Genomic DNA, 19,528 nt, shown 5'->3' with positions numbered 1-19,528 from the left:
TGTTGATGTCATTTCCTTTTTACATCTTTTCCTCATCTGGTGAAAGATCTCATTTCCCCTTTGTTTTTCTTCTCATGGGGGACAGCTAGGAATGGAGCTTTTCCTCTTTTCCTTGTTTCTTTTTTTTTTTTTTGTCAGTTGTATTTCTTTAGGAATTATTATAGTCATAGCAGTAGTGTTGGAAGGAAGGAGGTGGAGTTTTAGAAAGTATGAAGATATGTTCTGTTCTGCCCAGAGAGAGTAGTGTTTTGGTGGTGAAGAGCTTGAATGTTAGTTTCCAATTCTGCTTGTCTTTTAGTAGCCATTTACTTGTTTCTTGGTTTGTATAATGAAGATGATAATAGTAAGCCAAAAAACCCCACAAAATCCCCCAAACATTCATTGAATTGTATAGGTTATTGCTGTCTGATATTATTTGAATCATATATATAATCAAAGTTAACAGTTTTGTATGTTCTCACAAATAAATGGCATACTTGGCTTCTGTGGTAAAAGTATAATTTTTATAATATTACGAAGAAATAAATATCAAGTACCTATTCTAAGCATCTCTAAAATACAGTACTTAACACAGTATAATTTACCAGCACAATACAGATTGAGATATGTATTTGTGTTTTAAATTGAAATATTTTAGCATTAAATGATACATTGGTTTATTTGTATATGTAAACATCTTAATGTGAAAAGCCCTCCTACAAATTTATAAATTCCTTACAGGCATGACTTGCCAAAAATGAAAGATTGGTGAAGTTAGCTAGTGGATTCAATTGGATGGGAGGGTGTCTAAGAAAAAACTTAAATTTTAAGGTCTAAAAGAATTCAGTTTTTAAAAAATCCTCTTTTTAGTTACCTCAGATTTAAAGCAAAATAGAACTTTTTGTATTTGATCATGTGCATTTATAGATCACCCTTGAGAAATTAGATAGCAAATTGATTTGAATACATGGTAGATACTCTGATATTTAATCTGTGTACGTTTTTATAGCATTGGGCTTTGGTCTAATTAAAAACAAATCAGACATGCTTTTTAAAATATTTGTGATCTATAAATATTAAATGCATGTTTTAACTTTAGTATATGGAAAAAAAATCCTTTGAGATACCTGAATAATATGAAACTGTTTATTTATATTCCTTCTTTTTGTTATCCCTTTTTAGGTTGGGTGGAGTACTGCTCGTGATTATTATACATTTTTATGGTCCCCTATGCCTGAACATTATGTAGAAGGATCAACAGTCAACTGTGTACTGAAATTTCAAGGTAAGGACTGAGAACTGTAGAACTTGACAAGACCAAATGTCCTATTACCGTTAAAAAATTGTACCCCATTATAATGATCTATTCAGGCATGTCTGGGTACCAGAGTTAAAATAGTGTTTTTGTTAGCAGAAGTCATAATAGTGTAAATATCAAGTATATCATGATATTTTAATAGACATTTAGAAATTTTTATTATCATTTAATTGAAGACAGTGGATTTCTTTCTATATCTTTTGAATTTTTTTGACAAGAAAACAATACTATTACTAGTATTAGGGGTGGGAGACATGGGAAGAATTTGATTAGTGGGTACTAAGTTGCAGGTAAATGAGAGTAAGAAGTTCTGTTTTGTTATTGGAAGTAGTGAAACTATAGATGACGAATAGGTACTATATTTCTCAAAAGCAAGAATAAACAATGTTGAATGTTTTTGCTATGAAGGGATATTTGAGGGGATAGATACATTTAACCTAATTACACAGTGTAGGCACATGTCCACACATCAGTGGTGTCTCATTAATATGTGCAATTTTAATTAAAAGTGACCTTGCTTAAAAAAAAAAAGAATGTAGCAAATTAGAGTGAGGAAAGTAATCTAGATGGAAACCACCAAGATGGTTAATAGGATTCTAACATGTGAAGATTCCTATAAAATGGATATAAATAAATAAATAATTTATTCTTAGTTTGGCATCACATGCAGATTTTTAATACTCTTATTCAGATAATTCTGTCCTATGCCACAAGTTGGATGAATTTGAGAGGGGACATTATGCTAAATCAAATCAGCTAGTCATCAAAAAGCAAATACATTATAAATGGAATCATACCTAGAGTAGATAGACTCAAAGAGATAAGACACTAAAATGGTGACTACCAGGGCATAGTGAATGATAGGGATATAATGAAAGACAGGAATATGGAGTTATTACTTAATAGATACAGAGTTTCAGTTTTGCAAGATGAAGAGTTCTGGGATGGACAGTGGCATGGTTTTTACACCATGAATGTACTTAACACTTAAGTGTATACTTTAAAATGATTAAAATAATAATTTTGTTATTTGTTTTGTCTGTAATTTTAAAAGTGAGAAAATACTCTTATTTAGAAGTCCATCACAGAATTTTTGCAGAGTGATTTTGTTTTATAATTGTACTGACTATGGGTTGTATTAAAGTAAGTTCTTAGCCTTTTATATACCATGGACTCTTTTTGGTCTTGTGAAGCTTATGGACTCTATCATAATATTTTTATGTATATGAAATAAAGTGCATAGAATTGCTGAGAAAACTGAGTATATTTATGTAATTAAAGTGTTATAGGATCAAATTTTGTGATTTTTTTTTAAATATATATTTTTTTAGTTGTATTTGGACACAATACCTTTATTTTTTTGTGGTGCTGAGGTTTGAACCCAGCACCTCACACGTGCTAGGCGAGCACCCTACCGCTTAGCCTAAACCTTAGCCCCCAAATTTGTAATATGTTAATGTGTGCTTTAAAATTTATGTTAACAAGATGTTCTGGCAGATTTAATAATTGCCATAATTCAAAGTAAGATAGCACTGATACTAGTAACAGTGATCATGTGATATTAACCTCTGTCAAAAAATCTAATTACAGTAGTAAAACTAATATTAGTAATAGAAATTAGAGATACTGATAATTCTTTGTGGCTTCTTGCCTGTATTAATGATCAAAGAATACACTAAAATTTAATGATAGATGTTAGTAAAAATAAAATTGTAATGCTTTGTTGTTGAGAGAGAGAGAGAGCATCTGTTTTAAGTGCAGCATAACTTGGACCCTATGCTTATAGCTTTGGTACAGTGGTTTCCACACTTAACTGTACTTTGGAATCACCTGGGGGATTGCATGTTCAAGACATGCAGATTCTTAAATTACACCTTTAAAGATTGGGACTTGATTGGAGTATGGCCTGGGTTTTAGAACTATTAGAAGTTCAGCAGTTGCTTCTGATATGTAGACGAGTCACTGGCGTAGAGGTAAATTTTCAACAAATATTGTTAACACTTAATTATATGGTCTTATCTAAATTAAAATGTACTATTTAGTATTAGGCAATATCTGACTTGGATTTGGTGACATGTGCAAAGCAGACTTTTAAATAGTTAGCTTCAGATAATCAGATAGTTTAATTTACTTTTAAATTTAAAATGTCTTCTCTTTTGGAACACGTTTTTGAGTTTATAGCAAAAAATGAGCAAAAAGTACAGAGTTCCCTTATAACCTTATAACCTTTTGCATTATTAAGTTTAGATATTACAGAGTGAGCCTTAATGTAAACTATATTCTATAGATTCTGAGGAGTAAAGACTCATATTTACTGTTGCAGAATCATACAGGGTTTTACTGCTCCCCAAATCCACTTGTTTGACATATTCATCTCCTTCCTTCCCTGCAAACTCCTGGCAATCACTGATGTTTTTACTGTGTCTGTAATTTTGACCTTTTCAAATGTGATGTAACTGGGATGTGTAGCTTTTTCATATCCACCTCTTTCACTCAGCAGCATGCATTTAAAGTTCCTCCAGGCCTTTCTTTATTTTAAATGTCTGAATAATACTCCACTGTATGGATGTACCACAGTCGTTTCCCTGTCCCCCCACTCCTAAGTCCCTCTACTGTGCTAGAAATTTAGGCATTGTAGAACATGCACTCTACCACAGACCTGTATTCCCATCTGTTTCAGTTTATCCATTTTATCTAATGAAGGAACACCTTGCCTAATCCAAGTTTTGGCAGTTATTAATAAAACTTTATAAACATTTTTGTGTAGGTTTTGTGTGGGTATATGTTTCCAGTTCATTTCTGTAAATACCCAAGGAATGTGATTTCTGGATAATATGGTAATGGTACCTTATGTTCAGTTTTGTGAGAAATTGACAAACTATCTTCCATAATGATTTTATCATCTTGCATTCCCACTAGCAATGAGTGATGTTTTATATCCTCAGCATTGGATTTTGGTGGCCTGTTTTAAAAAAAAATTTTAGCCAAGCGTGGTGGCGCAGGCCTACAATCTCAGAAGTTCCAGAGGCTGAGACAGGAAGATTGCAAGTTCAAAGCCAGCTTCAGGAATTTAGCAAGACGCTGTCTCAAAATAAAAAGGCAGGGGATGTGGCTCAGTAGTTAAATGCCCCTGGGTTAAATCCCTGGTATCAAAAATAAACAAATATTTAAATTTTTTTTCTTTTTTATTTGTATGTATGTTTGTATATTTGTCTGAATTGGCAGTGTGACCACATGGAGTTTGCATGTATACAAAAATTTCCCTGTGTTCTATGCCAAAAAAGAAATATTCAGAAGATGTAATTTGTAGAGTAATATGGGTAAGGATTTAGGGTCTTGTTAGATGTGTTTTTTGACCTGGAGGTATAGGTCAGTGGTAGAGTGCTTGCTTAGTATGTGTGAAGCCCTGGGTTTTAGTCCCAAGCACCACCTTACCTCATTGCAGAACAAGACACATAAATAACATGCAGAGTTTATCTTTTAATACCAAGCCTTTTTAAAGATGGTCAAATTTAAGTATGTGTATTGGAACTGATTTTGTTTTGTTTTATATTTATATTTTTTTCTTTAAAGGTATGGGTTTATTTCTAGTCTTTAGTACTAGGAATTGAATGCAGGGTTGCTTTAACCACTGAGCAACACCCCCAACCCCTTTTATTTTGAGACAGGGTCTCCCTAAGTTGCTGAGGTTGGCTTTGAACTTTGGATTCTCCTACTTCAATCTCCCTCCAGTAATTTTTATTGTGATTTGTTTTTTTCTTAAAAAATAAGTTGTTAATATACTGAATTGGTTCTGTTGACTAATGCAATATTAGTGACAAGTGAAAAGTTTAGATGTATTTAAAGAAAGTATTCAATTGATTTTTATTTATACCTTAAAATTTTTTGAGAGCCAAACATAAATATTAAAGTAAGTTGTATAAGTGTTAATTTTTATTTTTAATTTTGATATCCAGAAATAAAAGCTGCTTCCTACCTAGAAAGCTTTTTATTTCTTAGTTTTATAAGGAAGTTGTAGGGGTAGAGTCATGGGATAACTCAAGTCACAGACTGTTAGAATTAAGAGATGTTTTAAGCACAGTCCAGAATCACTGCACTGATTTTGTGGATGAGTCTTTAAAATTCTGAAATGCAAAACTCCAAACAATTAACAAGAAATACTTTAATGTGATTGTTCTCCTAAATGGACCTTTATTCATTTATTGAAATCAAATTGAAATGATTAGCAAGACTAACTCAGAATTTGGTTTTTACTTTTTTCTGTTTAATTTTCAGAAATACTAATCAGATAATAAGTTTTTAGAAAAATAACTCTAAATTGCAGTTCTGAATAATTGTATGTAATTCAAATGGCATTTGAACCATATTTTTAGCAGCTTGTGAATGAGTTTTTTTTTTAAAGTATGAGACCTTGTATATCTAGTTTGTAGAATTTTTAAGTAATACTAATTTATCAGATTTTTAAATTTTCTGTTAAACTTTTTAAATAAGGCTGTGGCTATTTGGAAACTTTTTCTGCTATGGATTATTAAATTTAGCAGTAGATATTAGGAGGGTGAAATTTTAAAAGCATAATGCCAGATGTACCTGTGTGATTTTTTTAAAAACTTCATATTTGAAGTAATTTTAAATATAAATAACACACAATTTCTTTATAACCTTGGGCCAGCATCTGCTAGTGTTAACCATGTTGCATGACCACAGTACATTTTTTTAGAAACCAAGAATTTAACCTTGGTACAAGATTCTTGAGTGGAGTATAGACCATATTCAGACATCATAGTGTTTCTACTGATGTTCTTTTTTTGTTTTTGGATCTATCTCTATTCTGACCTTGCATTTAGTTATCATATCATCTTGGTCTCCTCAGTTTGTCCTTATTTTTCTTTTTTTTAATATAATGTATATTTAGTTGTAATTGGACACAATACTTTTATTTTACTTATTTATTTTTATGTGGTGCTGAGGATCGAACCCAGGGCCCTGTCTGTGCTAGGCAGGTGCTCTACTGCTGAGCCACAAATCCAGCTCCAGTTTGTCCTTATTTTTCATGCTTTTTTTTTTTTTTTTTTTTTTTTTGGTAGCCTGTCTCTGATTTTGTATTTTCTCATGATTAAATTGAGGTTATACTTTTTTTTTATGAAATAAAGCCTAATACTATCTTGTTGTTGCTCTAATTCTTCTGGCTTTGACCATTAGGAGTTCCTGTATTTTTCTGATATGCCTCTACCCCTTACCAATTTTTTTTTTGAGGTCTTTCAAGTACCCTCAGAAGTTTATGGTTTGTCCTGTATATTCTACACCCCTCCATTCTGTTTCTAAGGAGAAAAACCTATAGTTTTTTAAAGAATGAAATCTTTATTCATTAAATAAGCCTGTGGCTATTTGGAAACTTTTTCTGTTATGGATTATTAAATTTAGCAGTAGATATTAGGAGGGTGAAATTTTAAAAGCATAATGCCAGGGCTGGGTTGTACCTCAGTGGCAGAGCACTTGCCTCGCACATGTGAGGCACTGGGTTTGATCCTCAGCACACACAAAAAATAAACAAACAAAATGAAGATATTGTGTCTATGTATAACTAAAAAAAAATGAAATCAGGTGATATAGATGTCATAATGAGTCTGAAAATTTTAAGACATGAAAGAATAGCAGACATAGTAATTAAAATTTGAGCTGCATATTCATTGAATTTATTCATTTTGTTTATTCACAATTATAGAATGTTTCCTTTTTAGACATTTAATTCTAGAATTTATTCATGTATAATATATACATATATAAATAAATATGCATCTGCTCTGGGAGAGTGTGTGCACAAGTGTATGCATCTGTGTGTCTGTAGTTTTTGAGATCTGATGTAAGAGATAAAGCATGTAGGTAGTGAATAGTAATTCAGAATATACTATTGAAGTTTTCTTTATTGTAAAAAATTCTGTGTGAGATTTCAAGATGAAATAAAGAACAATTTTGAGTTAGGAAGTCAAGCAACAATTAAAACGTAGAGTGACAGTTGAATAAAGAAAGGCACAAATATTGAACACATTTTATTTGTCATATAGTAGCTAAATGGTATAAATAATTATCTATAGATATATAGGAACTCTTGAGATGTATGGTGTGTTTTGTATGAATATGAGTAGATCTGTGTGGTTCCAAGCTTTTTATTGTCCTGTACTAGTGGTCCTCACTATCTTATTTCCTTTACACAGTTCACATGTGCATCATATTGCTTTAGTTCATATTTCCTTTTTCCATATAATGAATGTCAACTTGAAGGAAAATTTCCTTACATATTCTTGTGCCCACTTGCAGTCTTTCTTAGATTTTCATCGTGGGTCTTTCCTTGCTCCTCCTTCAGTCTCTTTCCTTTGAAAAGTACATTTTCTCCCCTCTCAGATGAGTTGGTTTTGCCCTAGTGAAAGGACAAAGTTAGGAGGTCATAGTCTGGGATTATAAATTTAGGTCTAAGAGATGAAAAATTTGGGTATGTTTGAGGAAGAAGGAAAAGTCTCATTTTGACAGATTTGTGGAAAAACAGGAGGAAAAGAAATATCCCAGATAGGTGGTAAGAAAAGGGGAGGAAAGGAGAGATGGCAAGTATTGTTAAAGTAAATTGAAGGTAGTATTTTATAATAGCAGGTTTAATAATTTTTGTCTTTTTGTTTGTTAAATACCTCTTAGGATATTACCTTCCAAATGATGATGGAGAATTTTATCAGTTCTGTTATGTTACCCATAAGGGTGAAATTCGTGGAGCAAGTACACCTTTCCAGTTTCGAGCTTCCTCTCCAGTTGAAGAGTTGCTTACTATGGAAGATGAGGGAAATTCTGACATGTTGGTAGTGACCACAAAAGCTGGCCTTCTTGAGGTTGGTATCAACATGGAGCTAAGAACTCATGTTAGCTGACATTTTAAGAACTTTCATGTTATGCAAGAGTATTCATAAAAATCAAGTGTGTTTTTAAACTAAAATAATAACTTAAGAATGTTTTTTTAAAAATGGTTAGAACAATCTTTATTTCTTGGTTCTATTGTGGCAGAGCTGTCCCTATGGTCTAACAGTATTTTATGCATAATACGTACTGTAGTAAATCCCTTTTGAGAGAATTTAGACCTAAAAGTTTCTTTATGTTTACTTGTTGTAACCTTTTTTCTTTCTTGGTGGCCAAACTGTTGATTGTTAAATAGTACAGATTTGAGGAATGAAGTTGGTTGGGATACTGGAATAAAATGATAAATCTTAACTGTAATTAGATGTGAATTTTGTTTTGTTTTACCATGAACATGTTTTTTCTCTAGTATGGTAGTGAATTAGGAAAGCATCCTCAGTCTTTTAATTTAGATTGAGTATTTTTAGTTATTCTCTTTCTTGAACATCTGATCAAAATGAATAAACCTAATTTATAAAGAAAGGGTAAAAGGTCTTATTTTTAAAAATTGAATAATGTAGTTATGTCATTGGCTCTATAATATTGTTGTATATCTTAAATTTTAGTAGTCATTGAAAGAGAACATAAAATAACATTATGTTTTCATTGTAAGATTACGTTTTCTGGTGTCTTTATCCTATGCCCCCCAAACTAGACTGCTATACTTAGTTGTTTTGAACTTAGTGTCCTTTATTGTAATAAGAAAAATAGTTTTTCTGATTGGCTCAGTATGTATTTTTTGTTAATTTACATTCATATTTTATCTATTACAGGTCTTTGTTTTTTCATTATAGTCATATGGATCTTCTTAAACATTTTATGTCTTTGATTTTACTTTATTTATGTTAAAGAACTGAGATTACAGGGGGGAAAAGAAGTTATATTTTTAGATAGTTAGAAGGTTAGAAGGAACGAATCATTTTTTATTGTGAATTCTCCCATGTCTTTCCCTTTTCCAGAAATTCCTCTCTTATCTTGAATAAAGAAATGTAACTTTTATAGGGTGACTAGAACATTTTGTGGTGACAACTGCCTGATGATCAAGGTTTTTAGCCTGGTATTTGAATGCTAGTCAAAGATGCTGAAACAAACCTAGCTCTTAAGAAGAATGCTATTAGCATTTATACTGCAATTTTTTGAATACTTCTTAGACCACCCTGATTCCAGGCGCTCCAACACAAAAGCGGTAGGCATTTTGGCATTCACATTTTGCCTGTGCTTTTTCTTCAGGTAAATTGGGAAATAGCACAGATTTATTTCACTCCTTTCTTCCCTTTTACAAAGTGTACATTTATAAAGAAAATTTAAATTGCTCTCTTAAGTAACTATTTCTGAGATAATTTCCTGACCATCTTTTGACAGGTCTTTTAATTTCCACATTCATTAAAATTTTTGGTGATTTTTGTCTAATACTTCAATACAACTGTGAAACATTTGGGACCCAGTGACATTCAAGGCGATTGAGACATAATCCTGTAGTGTGTGAACCTGAATTGGATAATAGGCTGAAAAAGAGACAATTTGGGGACAGTAAAGGATGTTTGATTATTGCCTACCTATTGGATGAGACAATATTATTTTTCATAGTTATGGTAATAGTTGTTGAAAAAGAGACTACCCTCATCATAGGATGAGGTACTTAAGAGTTAAGTATTGCCAATTTTGTTTCAAATGATTTAGTAAGAAAAAGGAAGAAAGAAAAATTTATATAAATAATCTTAAGTATACAAAGAGAAAATATACATTGCAAAATATTAATATAGTGAATTGTATAAAAGGAGTTCATTGTAAAATCTTGTTCTATGTGCTTGAAAGATTGCATAATATATATTGTCGAGCAGAAATTAGATTTTTATTCATTTTTTTATCTAAATTTAAAAATTATCTATGTAAACTTTATTAAACTTCATAAAGTTAGATAAATCATGGAGGTGACGAGTGGTTTTCTGCTAATTAATGTTCTGTTTTAGTACATCAAGATATATTTTTATTTTACCAGTAAGTTTTGAGCCAGATTTTATGCTAAATTATTAATACTGTTAACTATTAGAATCATAGATTTGATCCTAATTTTCTCTCAACTTAATTGAATATCATTGATTGTAATTATCACAATTTCTTTTTTAAATAGATAAAGCATAAAATACATTTCATGATTAAATACACTTTTCCCTTTTGAAAATATTTTTCCTGGCATTTTTATTTGGTCTATTGGTATAGGAAGAAGGGTCATTCAAAAAGTTTTCAGCTATTCAACTTTCATAAGAGCCATTTTATAGTTAATCACTTTGATTCTATTACCCTGGAAAATTTAATTTTAAGATGTATTGGTGGGGGCTGGGATTGTGGCTCAGTGGTAGAGTGCTGGCCTCGAATGCATGAGGCACTGGGTTGGATCCTCAGCACCACATAAATGTAAAATAAATACATTGTATCCACCTAAAACTAATAAATAAACATTTTTTTTTTAAAAAAAGATGTATTGGGAGCAAAATATTTTACCACCTAAATGTGTAATCCCTCTTGTGGAGTATTCCCTCTAAGTTTCTGTTCTTTGGTTAGAAGGAAAGAATTCTTGCTGTAAGAGAAATACTAATCATTTTATTTACTACCATTTTAGGTCCACAATTAAAAATATACATTATTGAATACTGGAGTTCAGATTTTCCTGAACCATTTGTATTCTCATAAAAATAAGTTATATATATATTTTTTAATAAGTTATATTTTTAATGTGTTGTTGCAGTCTGTGTTTTTGTCTTAAAATTTGCATTTTTACTTATAAAGATTAGTTTAATTTAGCCAAATAAAAGCATGTGCATACGCATGCACACACGCGCATGCACAGTTTATTGTTTGGTGCTTTATTTTAAGAACCAAAATTTTAATGGTAATCCCTAGATGGAGGCCTTTTGTAACATACAGTAAGTTCTTAATAGATTGAGATTTCTCATAGGTTTGCATTCACGAAGAGGTACAGATTTTCTTCGGGATATGTTTGATTATTGCTCTGGATAAGAAAGCTGAGTAATTAAATTACTTAGGAAATTCAGTATGTCTTATTTTCAGTGTTGATTTGAAAAATGGTTAGGAGAGAACTTCATGTATTCTTTTATGTATGTATTTTCTTCTTTGCCCAACCAAAAGAAAGTTTAAATTTATGATTCATGTAACTAGCTGGATGATATGAATAGGTAGACTACAAAATTTTGTTCTGTGAATTTCTTCACTGTTTGAAATGGAAAACTAAATTTGCATTAATAGTTTAGGAGTAAGAAAAACAATTTATTTGCATTTTTTATTTTGTAGTTGAAGATTGAGAAAACCATGAAAGAAAAAGAAGAATTAATACAGCTGATTGCTGTTTTGGAAAAAGAAACAGTACAACTTCGAGAACAAGTTGGAAGAATGGAAAGAGAACTTAACAATGAGAAGGAAAGATGTGAGCACCTGCAAGCGGAGCAAAAGGTTAGTTGTGTGCTACGTAACCGAGTGGAGTTGATGGTACGTTGCCTGAAATCCACCTATTTAAAGAACTGAATCAATAAAAGTGAAAACCAGTTATTGAAAAAAATAGTACTTAAAAAGATAGAATAGGTCAGGTCAGTTCCTATTGAGCTATGGCAAAAATAGCTTCTTTTATGTTTGAAGATAATTAAAATACTTCTAGACTTTTGGTATCAGGCTTGATGAGGTAGTCCCTGACAACTATTTCCAGATGTTTTACATGTAATTCTAGAATAATTGGTAGATTTTTTTTTTTTTAATTGGGGAGGAGGTGTTGAAAGTACAGTGAGGAACAACGTTTTCGAAGGAAAGACAGACTAAAGAAATTAAAATTACTTCTTAGAGAAGAATTTAGTGAATTAAGATATTGTCTTAGACAAAATTTTGAAATTCTTAATGTGGGAAATATGATACAATTATCCTTAAAAACAATTAAGCCATGCATGGTGGCCCATGTCTGTAATCCCAGTGGCTCAGGAGGCTGAGGCAGGAGGATCACAAGTTCAAAGGTTCAGCAACTTGGCAAAGCCCTAACCAACAATAGCAAGGCTCTGTCTCAAAAAAATAAAAAGGGCTGGGGATGTGGCTTAGTGGTTAAGTGCCCCTGGGTTCGATTCCTGGTACCAAGACAAACATCAAACATCTAGTAAGAATTGGCATTATTTGAGCAAAGAAAAGGAAGTATAAGTAGAAAATGGTGTAGCTTCATGGGAGATACAAATGGATTTGAGTTAGAAGCTGAAAAAAAAAAAAAGGATTAAAGAGAAGGTCGTCATGTGCGCCGGCACATCCCTATAATCCTAGTGGCTCAGTTGGCTGAGGCAGGAGGATCACTAGTCAAAGCCATCTCAACAAAAGCGAGGTGCTAAGCAACTTAGTTCGATCCTGTCTCTAAATAAAACACAAAATAGGGCTGGGGATGTGCCCCTGAGTTCAATCCCTGGTACCAAAAAAACAGTCACTCTATCTGTCATTAATTCCATATTTTCATAAGAAAAGTTATTAGTTATGATAAAACTTATACAGATTGTTATTATACGTACCACAATTTCACTTTAGCTAATTTATCTATAGACTATAGATAAATCTGTAGCTCACTTTGTCTATAGACAGGGTTGAATTATTACTCCCTAAAGGAAGGGTATGTTCCACTATTCTAAGAAATACTAGAGTAATTGCTTTGTATTATTTAAAAAAAAATTTTTTTTATTTGTAGATGAATACACAGTATCTTTTTTTATCTCTGTGGTGCTGAGGATTGAACCCAGTGCCTCACACATGCAAAGCAGGCACTTTATCATTAAGCTATAGCTCTAGCCCCTGTAATTGTTAACTGAACCATTTGTGCAGTGATTCTAATATTTACCCTCCAGCAGAGTAGTTATATATTCCATACCTGAATACAGTGATTTCAAATAAATAAATAAATATATATATATTTCAGTTGTAGTTGGACATAGTACCTTTATTTTATTTATTTATTTTTATGTGGTGCTAAGGATTGAACCTAGTACCTTGCAAGTGCTAGGCAGGTGCTCTACTGTTGAGTTACAAGCCCAGCCCAAAGGTGATGTTTTGTAAAAGCTAAATTATGAAAAAAATTTTCTTAGTTTATCCTAGTTTTTTTGAGGTAGAGGGTAAGCATATCAAATAATGTGTACATTTGTAAATTTCTTTATGAATGTGAAGTCTTTCTGTCCTTGTTAGCCATTTTAGTTAAAAAGTTACTCCTCCAGTTATACTTTTGGTGAACATTTTGCTTCAGCTGACCATATGACATAGGGTTTTCTGTTTGGTTAGAGAACTTCTTTCATTTGCACTTTAAAGCAGGTATATCAAATATTAAAGTAGAGTAAAAATTACATAAATGTGCCTATGTTATTATCAGGACCTTCAGCTAATTCTTTTTTTTTTTTTAACTCATTTCTTGTAACAGCCTTGCTGTTTGTATAGTTTTTACTCTTTATTCTCCATTGTTTACATGTTTTGCCTATTAGTTGGCTGTTTTGTAAAGTGGAATGCCAGTCCCCCCCCACACACATTCTTACACACATACTCTATTATTAGCCAGTGGGTTGGAGGTCTTATAGATGTCCCTTGAAAAAGGTCCATTTTAGCATATCTTAAGCTATCAAGAATACCCTGATTGATTTTTGTGATCTTTGAGGTTTTTGAGACTGATCACCTTGAAATCCAAGGAAAGTAAGGATGATTGGGAGAGTAGGAATGGCAGAATGATAGGTCTTTAAAATTTGAAATTACTAATGTTATATTAGACATTGCCTTTAGTTCAGTTGAGTATTAATAGATTTAAGTAGTCTTAGGCTCCCTCTGTCTAGGTGATAGATGGTGATAAATACTACAGATAAAGCTTAAGTAGACTGAGCTTGAGAAAATGATAGGCTGAGATCAGAGGATTAATGAAGCAAAACTTGTAGGAAATTGTGACCTTTATGTCCAGAAGAGGTATTCACCAGAAGTTTTAATGGCAACTCTTAAATCTTAATGACTTTTACTAATCTTGGAAGAAACTACTCTGCTGGTATTCTTGCATTGGGGCATATGCTGTAGAAAGTACTTGTAAGTGATGTTTTAATCAGAGCCTATATTATAGAAAATGGTGATAAAAGAACCTAGAATGGTACTTGAAATATAGAAGGTTCTCCCTTAGGATAAGCAGCTATTATTATTTTGCTATTTTTTGTAATGATGAACCAGAGAATCATTAAGGAAAGACCATGTAAAGTGTTGTCCAACATGAATGGAATTCATAGCATTTCCCCTAGATTCTAAAAATATAATACATGTGTAATGTTAAAAAAGTCTTAAGTTATGGAAATGTATATTTTGGCTGTTGTTTATTTGTGGTGACAAAATAATGTACTTGCTATGAGAAAGAGTTCCTCTTTGATACCAGAAGTCAAGGGACTTCTAATTTTTATGAATTTTCTTTTTACCTCCAAAATTATATCCTCTATCAAATATGCATGCTGGGGAGCTAGAACATCTTAAATCCTTTCAAACTTGTCCTGATGGGTGACTTATAAAATTCATGACATTCCTTGACACTTGTTTTAAATCTATTCCATGGATTAAATTCTAAAAAATAATAAAAAATCCTAATAGTTCTGTAGATCTTCTCTTTGAAGTACTGAGTAAACTTTTTTTTTTTTTTTTGGTACTGGGGTTGTGGCCCAGTGGTCAAGTGCCCCTGAGTTCAATTCTCTGGGGCACATGACCACTGAGCCACATCCTCAGCCCTGTTTTGTATTTTATGTAGAGACAGAGTCTCATTGAGTTGCTTACACCTCTCTCTTTGCTGAGGCTGGCTTTGAACTCGCAATCCTCCTTCCTCAGCCTCATCAGCCCCTGGAATTACAAGCATGCTTATCATGTATCATTTATAGTTTCTTTAAAATTTAGCCATGTAAGAATGCGATCAGTGGAGAACCTTGATTTCTTCACACTAGAAGAAATTGATTGCTTTATAAAATATAGTACGATTCGATTATTACCCATTTAATAGTTGACAAATACTGAACGTAAGTTATGTGTTTATAATTATTTATAAACAAAATCTTTTATCTTTTATTGTGTTGATAAAAGATTGTACCACTATAGAATACCATAGGAGAGAAAATTATAATAATTAAAACTAATTAAATTGAACTTAAAATCTTTACATTTTGAAATTAAGAATTGGATATGTTAAAACTATCCAAACAAGTTGGGTTCAACTATATTTGTTTTTGCAATTATATTATGTAATTGACTTATGGAAAATAAGTAGGATTATAAAGTAGATTAAAATTCAAGTTACATAATGGTTATAAATTAAGAAATTATAAATTGTATTTCCCTTAGTTTATTGTGGTATCCATCCCATTATTCATGTACAATCTAGATTTAAAATTAACTTTCATTATTAAGATCCAGTTTTGCATTAATTTCTAGTCTTTAAATATGGAGTTTTCCTCCTCTCTTATAAAAGTCTGATTAATAAAAATAAGTTGTAATACTTAGTAAAAGCCAGATAATGATCTGAGTTTTATATGTTAACTCAATTTTATGATGAAAATACTGTTAACTGGATTTTACAGAGGAAGCATAGAAAGGCTACTTAACCTGCCCATGGTCTCGGGGTTAGTAAGTTGTAGAGGGTTAGTAGCATGGCTCTATTCAGTGCTCTTAACCACTGCTGTTCTGAGGGCTGAAGGTGGGAATAGATCTAATTGATGTTTTAACAAACAGGTTTATTGTGATGTAATTTATATACCATAAAGCTTACTACTTTTAGAGAGTATAATTCAGTGGGTTTTAGTATATTTACAGAAATATACAAGCATTTATCATATCTAAGTTTATGACATTTATCACCCCATAAAGAAAGGTTGTACCTATTTGCAGTCTTTCTCCAATTACCTCCCCATCCTTTCCCCTAGTCCCAGACAACTACTACATTTCATACAAAGGGAATCATAGAATATGGGGCCTTTTGTAAAAAGACTTGATTCTTTCATTTGGCATAATATTTTTAAGATTTCTTTAATGTTGTTATATATATCAGTAATTCCATTCATTGCCAAATAATATACCATTGTATTAATGAATCTTTTTTTTTTAACCCCACCTTTGTATTTATTATAGATATCTGGAAAAATCAGCAGTTCATTATTCATTGTGCTCTTATTTATATTTTGGAGTGACATATTTGAAAATTGAAAGATTGAAACTGAGCCTCAGACAAATAACAGTATTCAATTGATTCTTATTTATTTATTTATTTTTTAAATATTTGTTTTTTGGTGTAGATGGACAGAACACAATGCCTTTATTTTTATGTGGTGCTGAGGATCGAACCAAGGTCCCGCCTGTGCTAGGCGAGCACTCTACCGCTGAGCCACAATTCCAGTCCTTGATTCTTATTTTTAACTTTTTTTTTTTTTTTTTTTTTGTACTTTTGGGAACTCAAACCTAGGGCCTCATCTATGCTACGCAGGTGCTGTACCTCTGAGCTACATCCCCACCATGAAATTTATTTATTAAATGGGATTAAAAAGAGCTATAATCCCATTATAGTTTTCAAAGTTAGTTTAGTTATAATTTTTTGAAGTATTGAACTATGAATTGATATAGTTCAAAAAAAAGATGTTTTTCCCCCACATTTTTTATTGGTGTATTATATTTGAAAGTAATGTTGGGATATGTTGTTGCATATTTGTACATACACGATAACAAAACGGTTTGGCCAGTATTATTTCCCAGTATTTCCATTTTCTCTCCCCTCATCCCACTCTCTGGTCCCTTTCTTCTATTCTGTTGATCTCCCTTTTACCTTCTCATTTACTTATTTATTTTGGTGCCACAGATTGAACCCAGGGTTATTCTGATGCAGGTATAAAAGAAAATAAGGGTCCAAAAGCCATAACCTACATTACCCTCAGTTATCTTGACTTTTAAAAATAAAGTGTACAATTGGTTGATTTTTATCTATTTACAGATTTGGGTCACCATCACTACAGTTGAATTTTAGTACGTTTTCAATATCCCCAAAGAAATATTGAGTCCATTAACATTTACTTCTCAGACCCTAGGCAACTACTAATCTCTTTTCTGTCTCTTCATATTCTCATTTTCTGGACATTTTCATACAAATGAGATCATATAAAATGTGTGACCTGTTTTGTCTAGCTGCTTTTTCTTAACAATTTCAAGGTTCAGCCATGTTTTAGCATGGATCAGTATTTTTTTTCTTTTTAATAGTATTTTATTCTTGATTTTGGAGGCAAATCTTTTACAGACTAATTTGTTTATTTGTATTTGAGATATTCTGCCATCTTAATTGTTGTCCTTTGAGTTGGTTATTTTTAATTGTCTAAGTATATATAGTATCCTAGAATATTTGGACTAGCTTCTTAATTTGCATATTTTTGGTTAATATTTAGTTACTGTATTTTCTGTTCATGAATCAGATATTTCAAGTAATTTAAAATAGCAGTTGCATTTGGATGTGATCAGTGGCATATAGTTCATTTATTATTATGTAGTGGTACCATATCAAAATGAAGGTCGATTTAAACACTAGTCAGAGTTTAACAGTGAATTAGCGTGAAGACAAACTGAACAGTATAAAACAAAAATCATTTTTTCCCTGTAACGATCTATGTTGTGAGTCATTTAAGTGTGTGGGGCAGATTTATATAATTACCTAGGGTGCTCCATACCTTTCATATCATTCCACTGCCATCCCTCAGACTCCTAGAGAATTTACATCTTTATGATAGAAACTTGTTTACTGTCATATCCTGGTTCCAGCTGGTTGAAAAAAGAAAGAGATATTAGCCATGTCATGTTTAATAGTTTGAGTTATAGTTGTAGAAGTAATAATATAGTATCACTTTATTTATATTATACTGATGAGAATTTAGATGACCAAAATTACACAAGAAGCAGGAAGGAAAAATGTGGTTGGACAACATATGTATTACTGTGGCTGAAGTGAGTTTGTAAATTAGTAGACAACCAGAAATCTCTGCCACAGCACAAATGAAATAGTTTGAAATTAGCAGTTTGGATGTGGGAAATATCTTTGATAGTATCTTACAATTAAAAGTTTATCTATTTGTTAATAACACTATTTAGAAGAATTGTACTGAGACTAGTTAAAAATCAGTGGGATTGATGGTACCTGCCTATGATTCCAGTGACTTGGAAGGCTGAGGCACGAGGATTGCGAGTTTGAGGTCAGGCTGGACAACTTAGTGAGACCCTGTCTCAAAATAAGAAAGAAAAAGGGCTGGGGATGTAGCTCAGTGCTAGAGAGTACCCTTTGGTTTAGGGCCCATTACAGCAAGAAATAAAAGGAAAAAAAAAAAAAAAAAGACAAAAATCAGATTACTAAGTCTGGCCTAATGGTATCCCTGTGTAGTCTCCAGAAGTTGAGTTATTTAAGGCCACCCAGGGCAGCATAGCAAGATCCCATCTCATATAAACAAAAGCAAACAATAAACAAAAATTAAATTACCAGAATTTCAGTACCTTGATCATTAAAATTAAATGTTCAATTAACTGTTTTGGAAAATTTTTTGTTTCAGGATATTGGAAAGTCAAAATTATTCTTAGTTCTATTATTTACTAGTTGTGTAATCTTAGATAAGCTGCTGCTTTGGTTCAGTTTTCTCAAATGTTAAGTGAGCATTGGGAATGTTCCTAATTCTTAGGTCATGTATATTAAGAATGTGCATAGGGGGCTGGGGATGTGGCTCAAGCGGTAGCGCGCTTGCCTGGCATGCGTGCGGCCCGGGTTCGATCCTCAGCACCACATACCAACAAAGATGTTGTGTCCTCCGAGAACTAAAAAATAAATATTAAAATTTCTCTCTCTCTCTCTCTCTCTCTCTCTAAAAAAAAAAAAAAAGAATGTGCATAGGCATGTAGCATAGCATCTCCCACACAGTAACTTTCAATAAAACCAGCATTGTTATTTGGATTAGATACTCACTTTTGGACATAGGCAGTTTGCAGTATTTATTTAGTACAGGCTGAGCATCCTCAGTTCAAAAATTTGATATTAGAAATGCTCCAAAATTCAAAATATGATGCCACAAAGGGAAATTTTCCATACCCAAGCTTATGTAACAGTTGTAGTTAAAATGCACAAAAGTATTGTATAAAATTACCTTCAAGCTATATATACAAGGTATACATGAAAAAAGCAAATTTCATGTTTAGAATTTGGTTCTATTCCCAGTATATTTCATTTCTTGTAAGCAGATATTCCAAAATATGAAA

At 32.0% G+C, this 19,528-nt stretch overlaps 1 protein-coding gene across 3 annotated transcripts in view; it reads left to right on the top strand.

The window, feature by feature from the left end:
• Tax1bp1 (Tax1 binding protein 1) overlaps nt 1-19,528 on the top strand; it is a 70,842-nt gene that overhangs the window by 12,457 nt on the left and 38,857 nt on the right. For all 3 annotated transcript variants that reach the window (XM_078039923.1, XM_078039924.1, XM_078039922.1), the window contains exons 3-5: nt 1,162-1,264; nt 7,982-8,169; nt 11,540-11,698. In XM_078039923.1, coding sequence (XP_077896049.1) covers nt 1,162-1,264; nt 7,982-8,169; nt 11,540-11,698 — 450 coding nt within the window. The remainder of the gene's footprint in view (nt 1-1,161; nt 1,265-7,981; nt 8,170-11,539; nt 11,699-19,528) is intronic.

This window comes from Ictidomys tridecemlineatus, chromosome 2 (assembly GCF_052094955.1).
Source record: "Ictidomys tridecemlineatus isolate mIctTri1 chromosome 2, mIctTri1.hap1, whole genome shotgun sequence".
Classification (NCBI taxonomy): domain Eukaryota; kingdom Metazoa; phylum Chordata; class Mammalia; order Rodentia; family Sciuridae; genus Ictidomys; species Ictidomys tridecemlineatus.
Note: the sequence above shows the minus strand (reverse complement) of the source record. Positions and strands in the feature narration are given on the sequence as shown.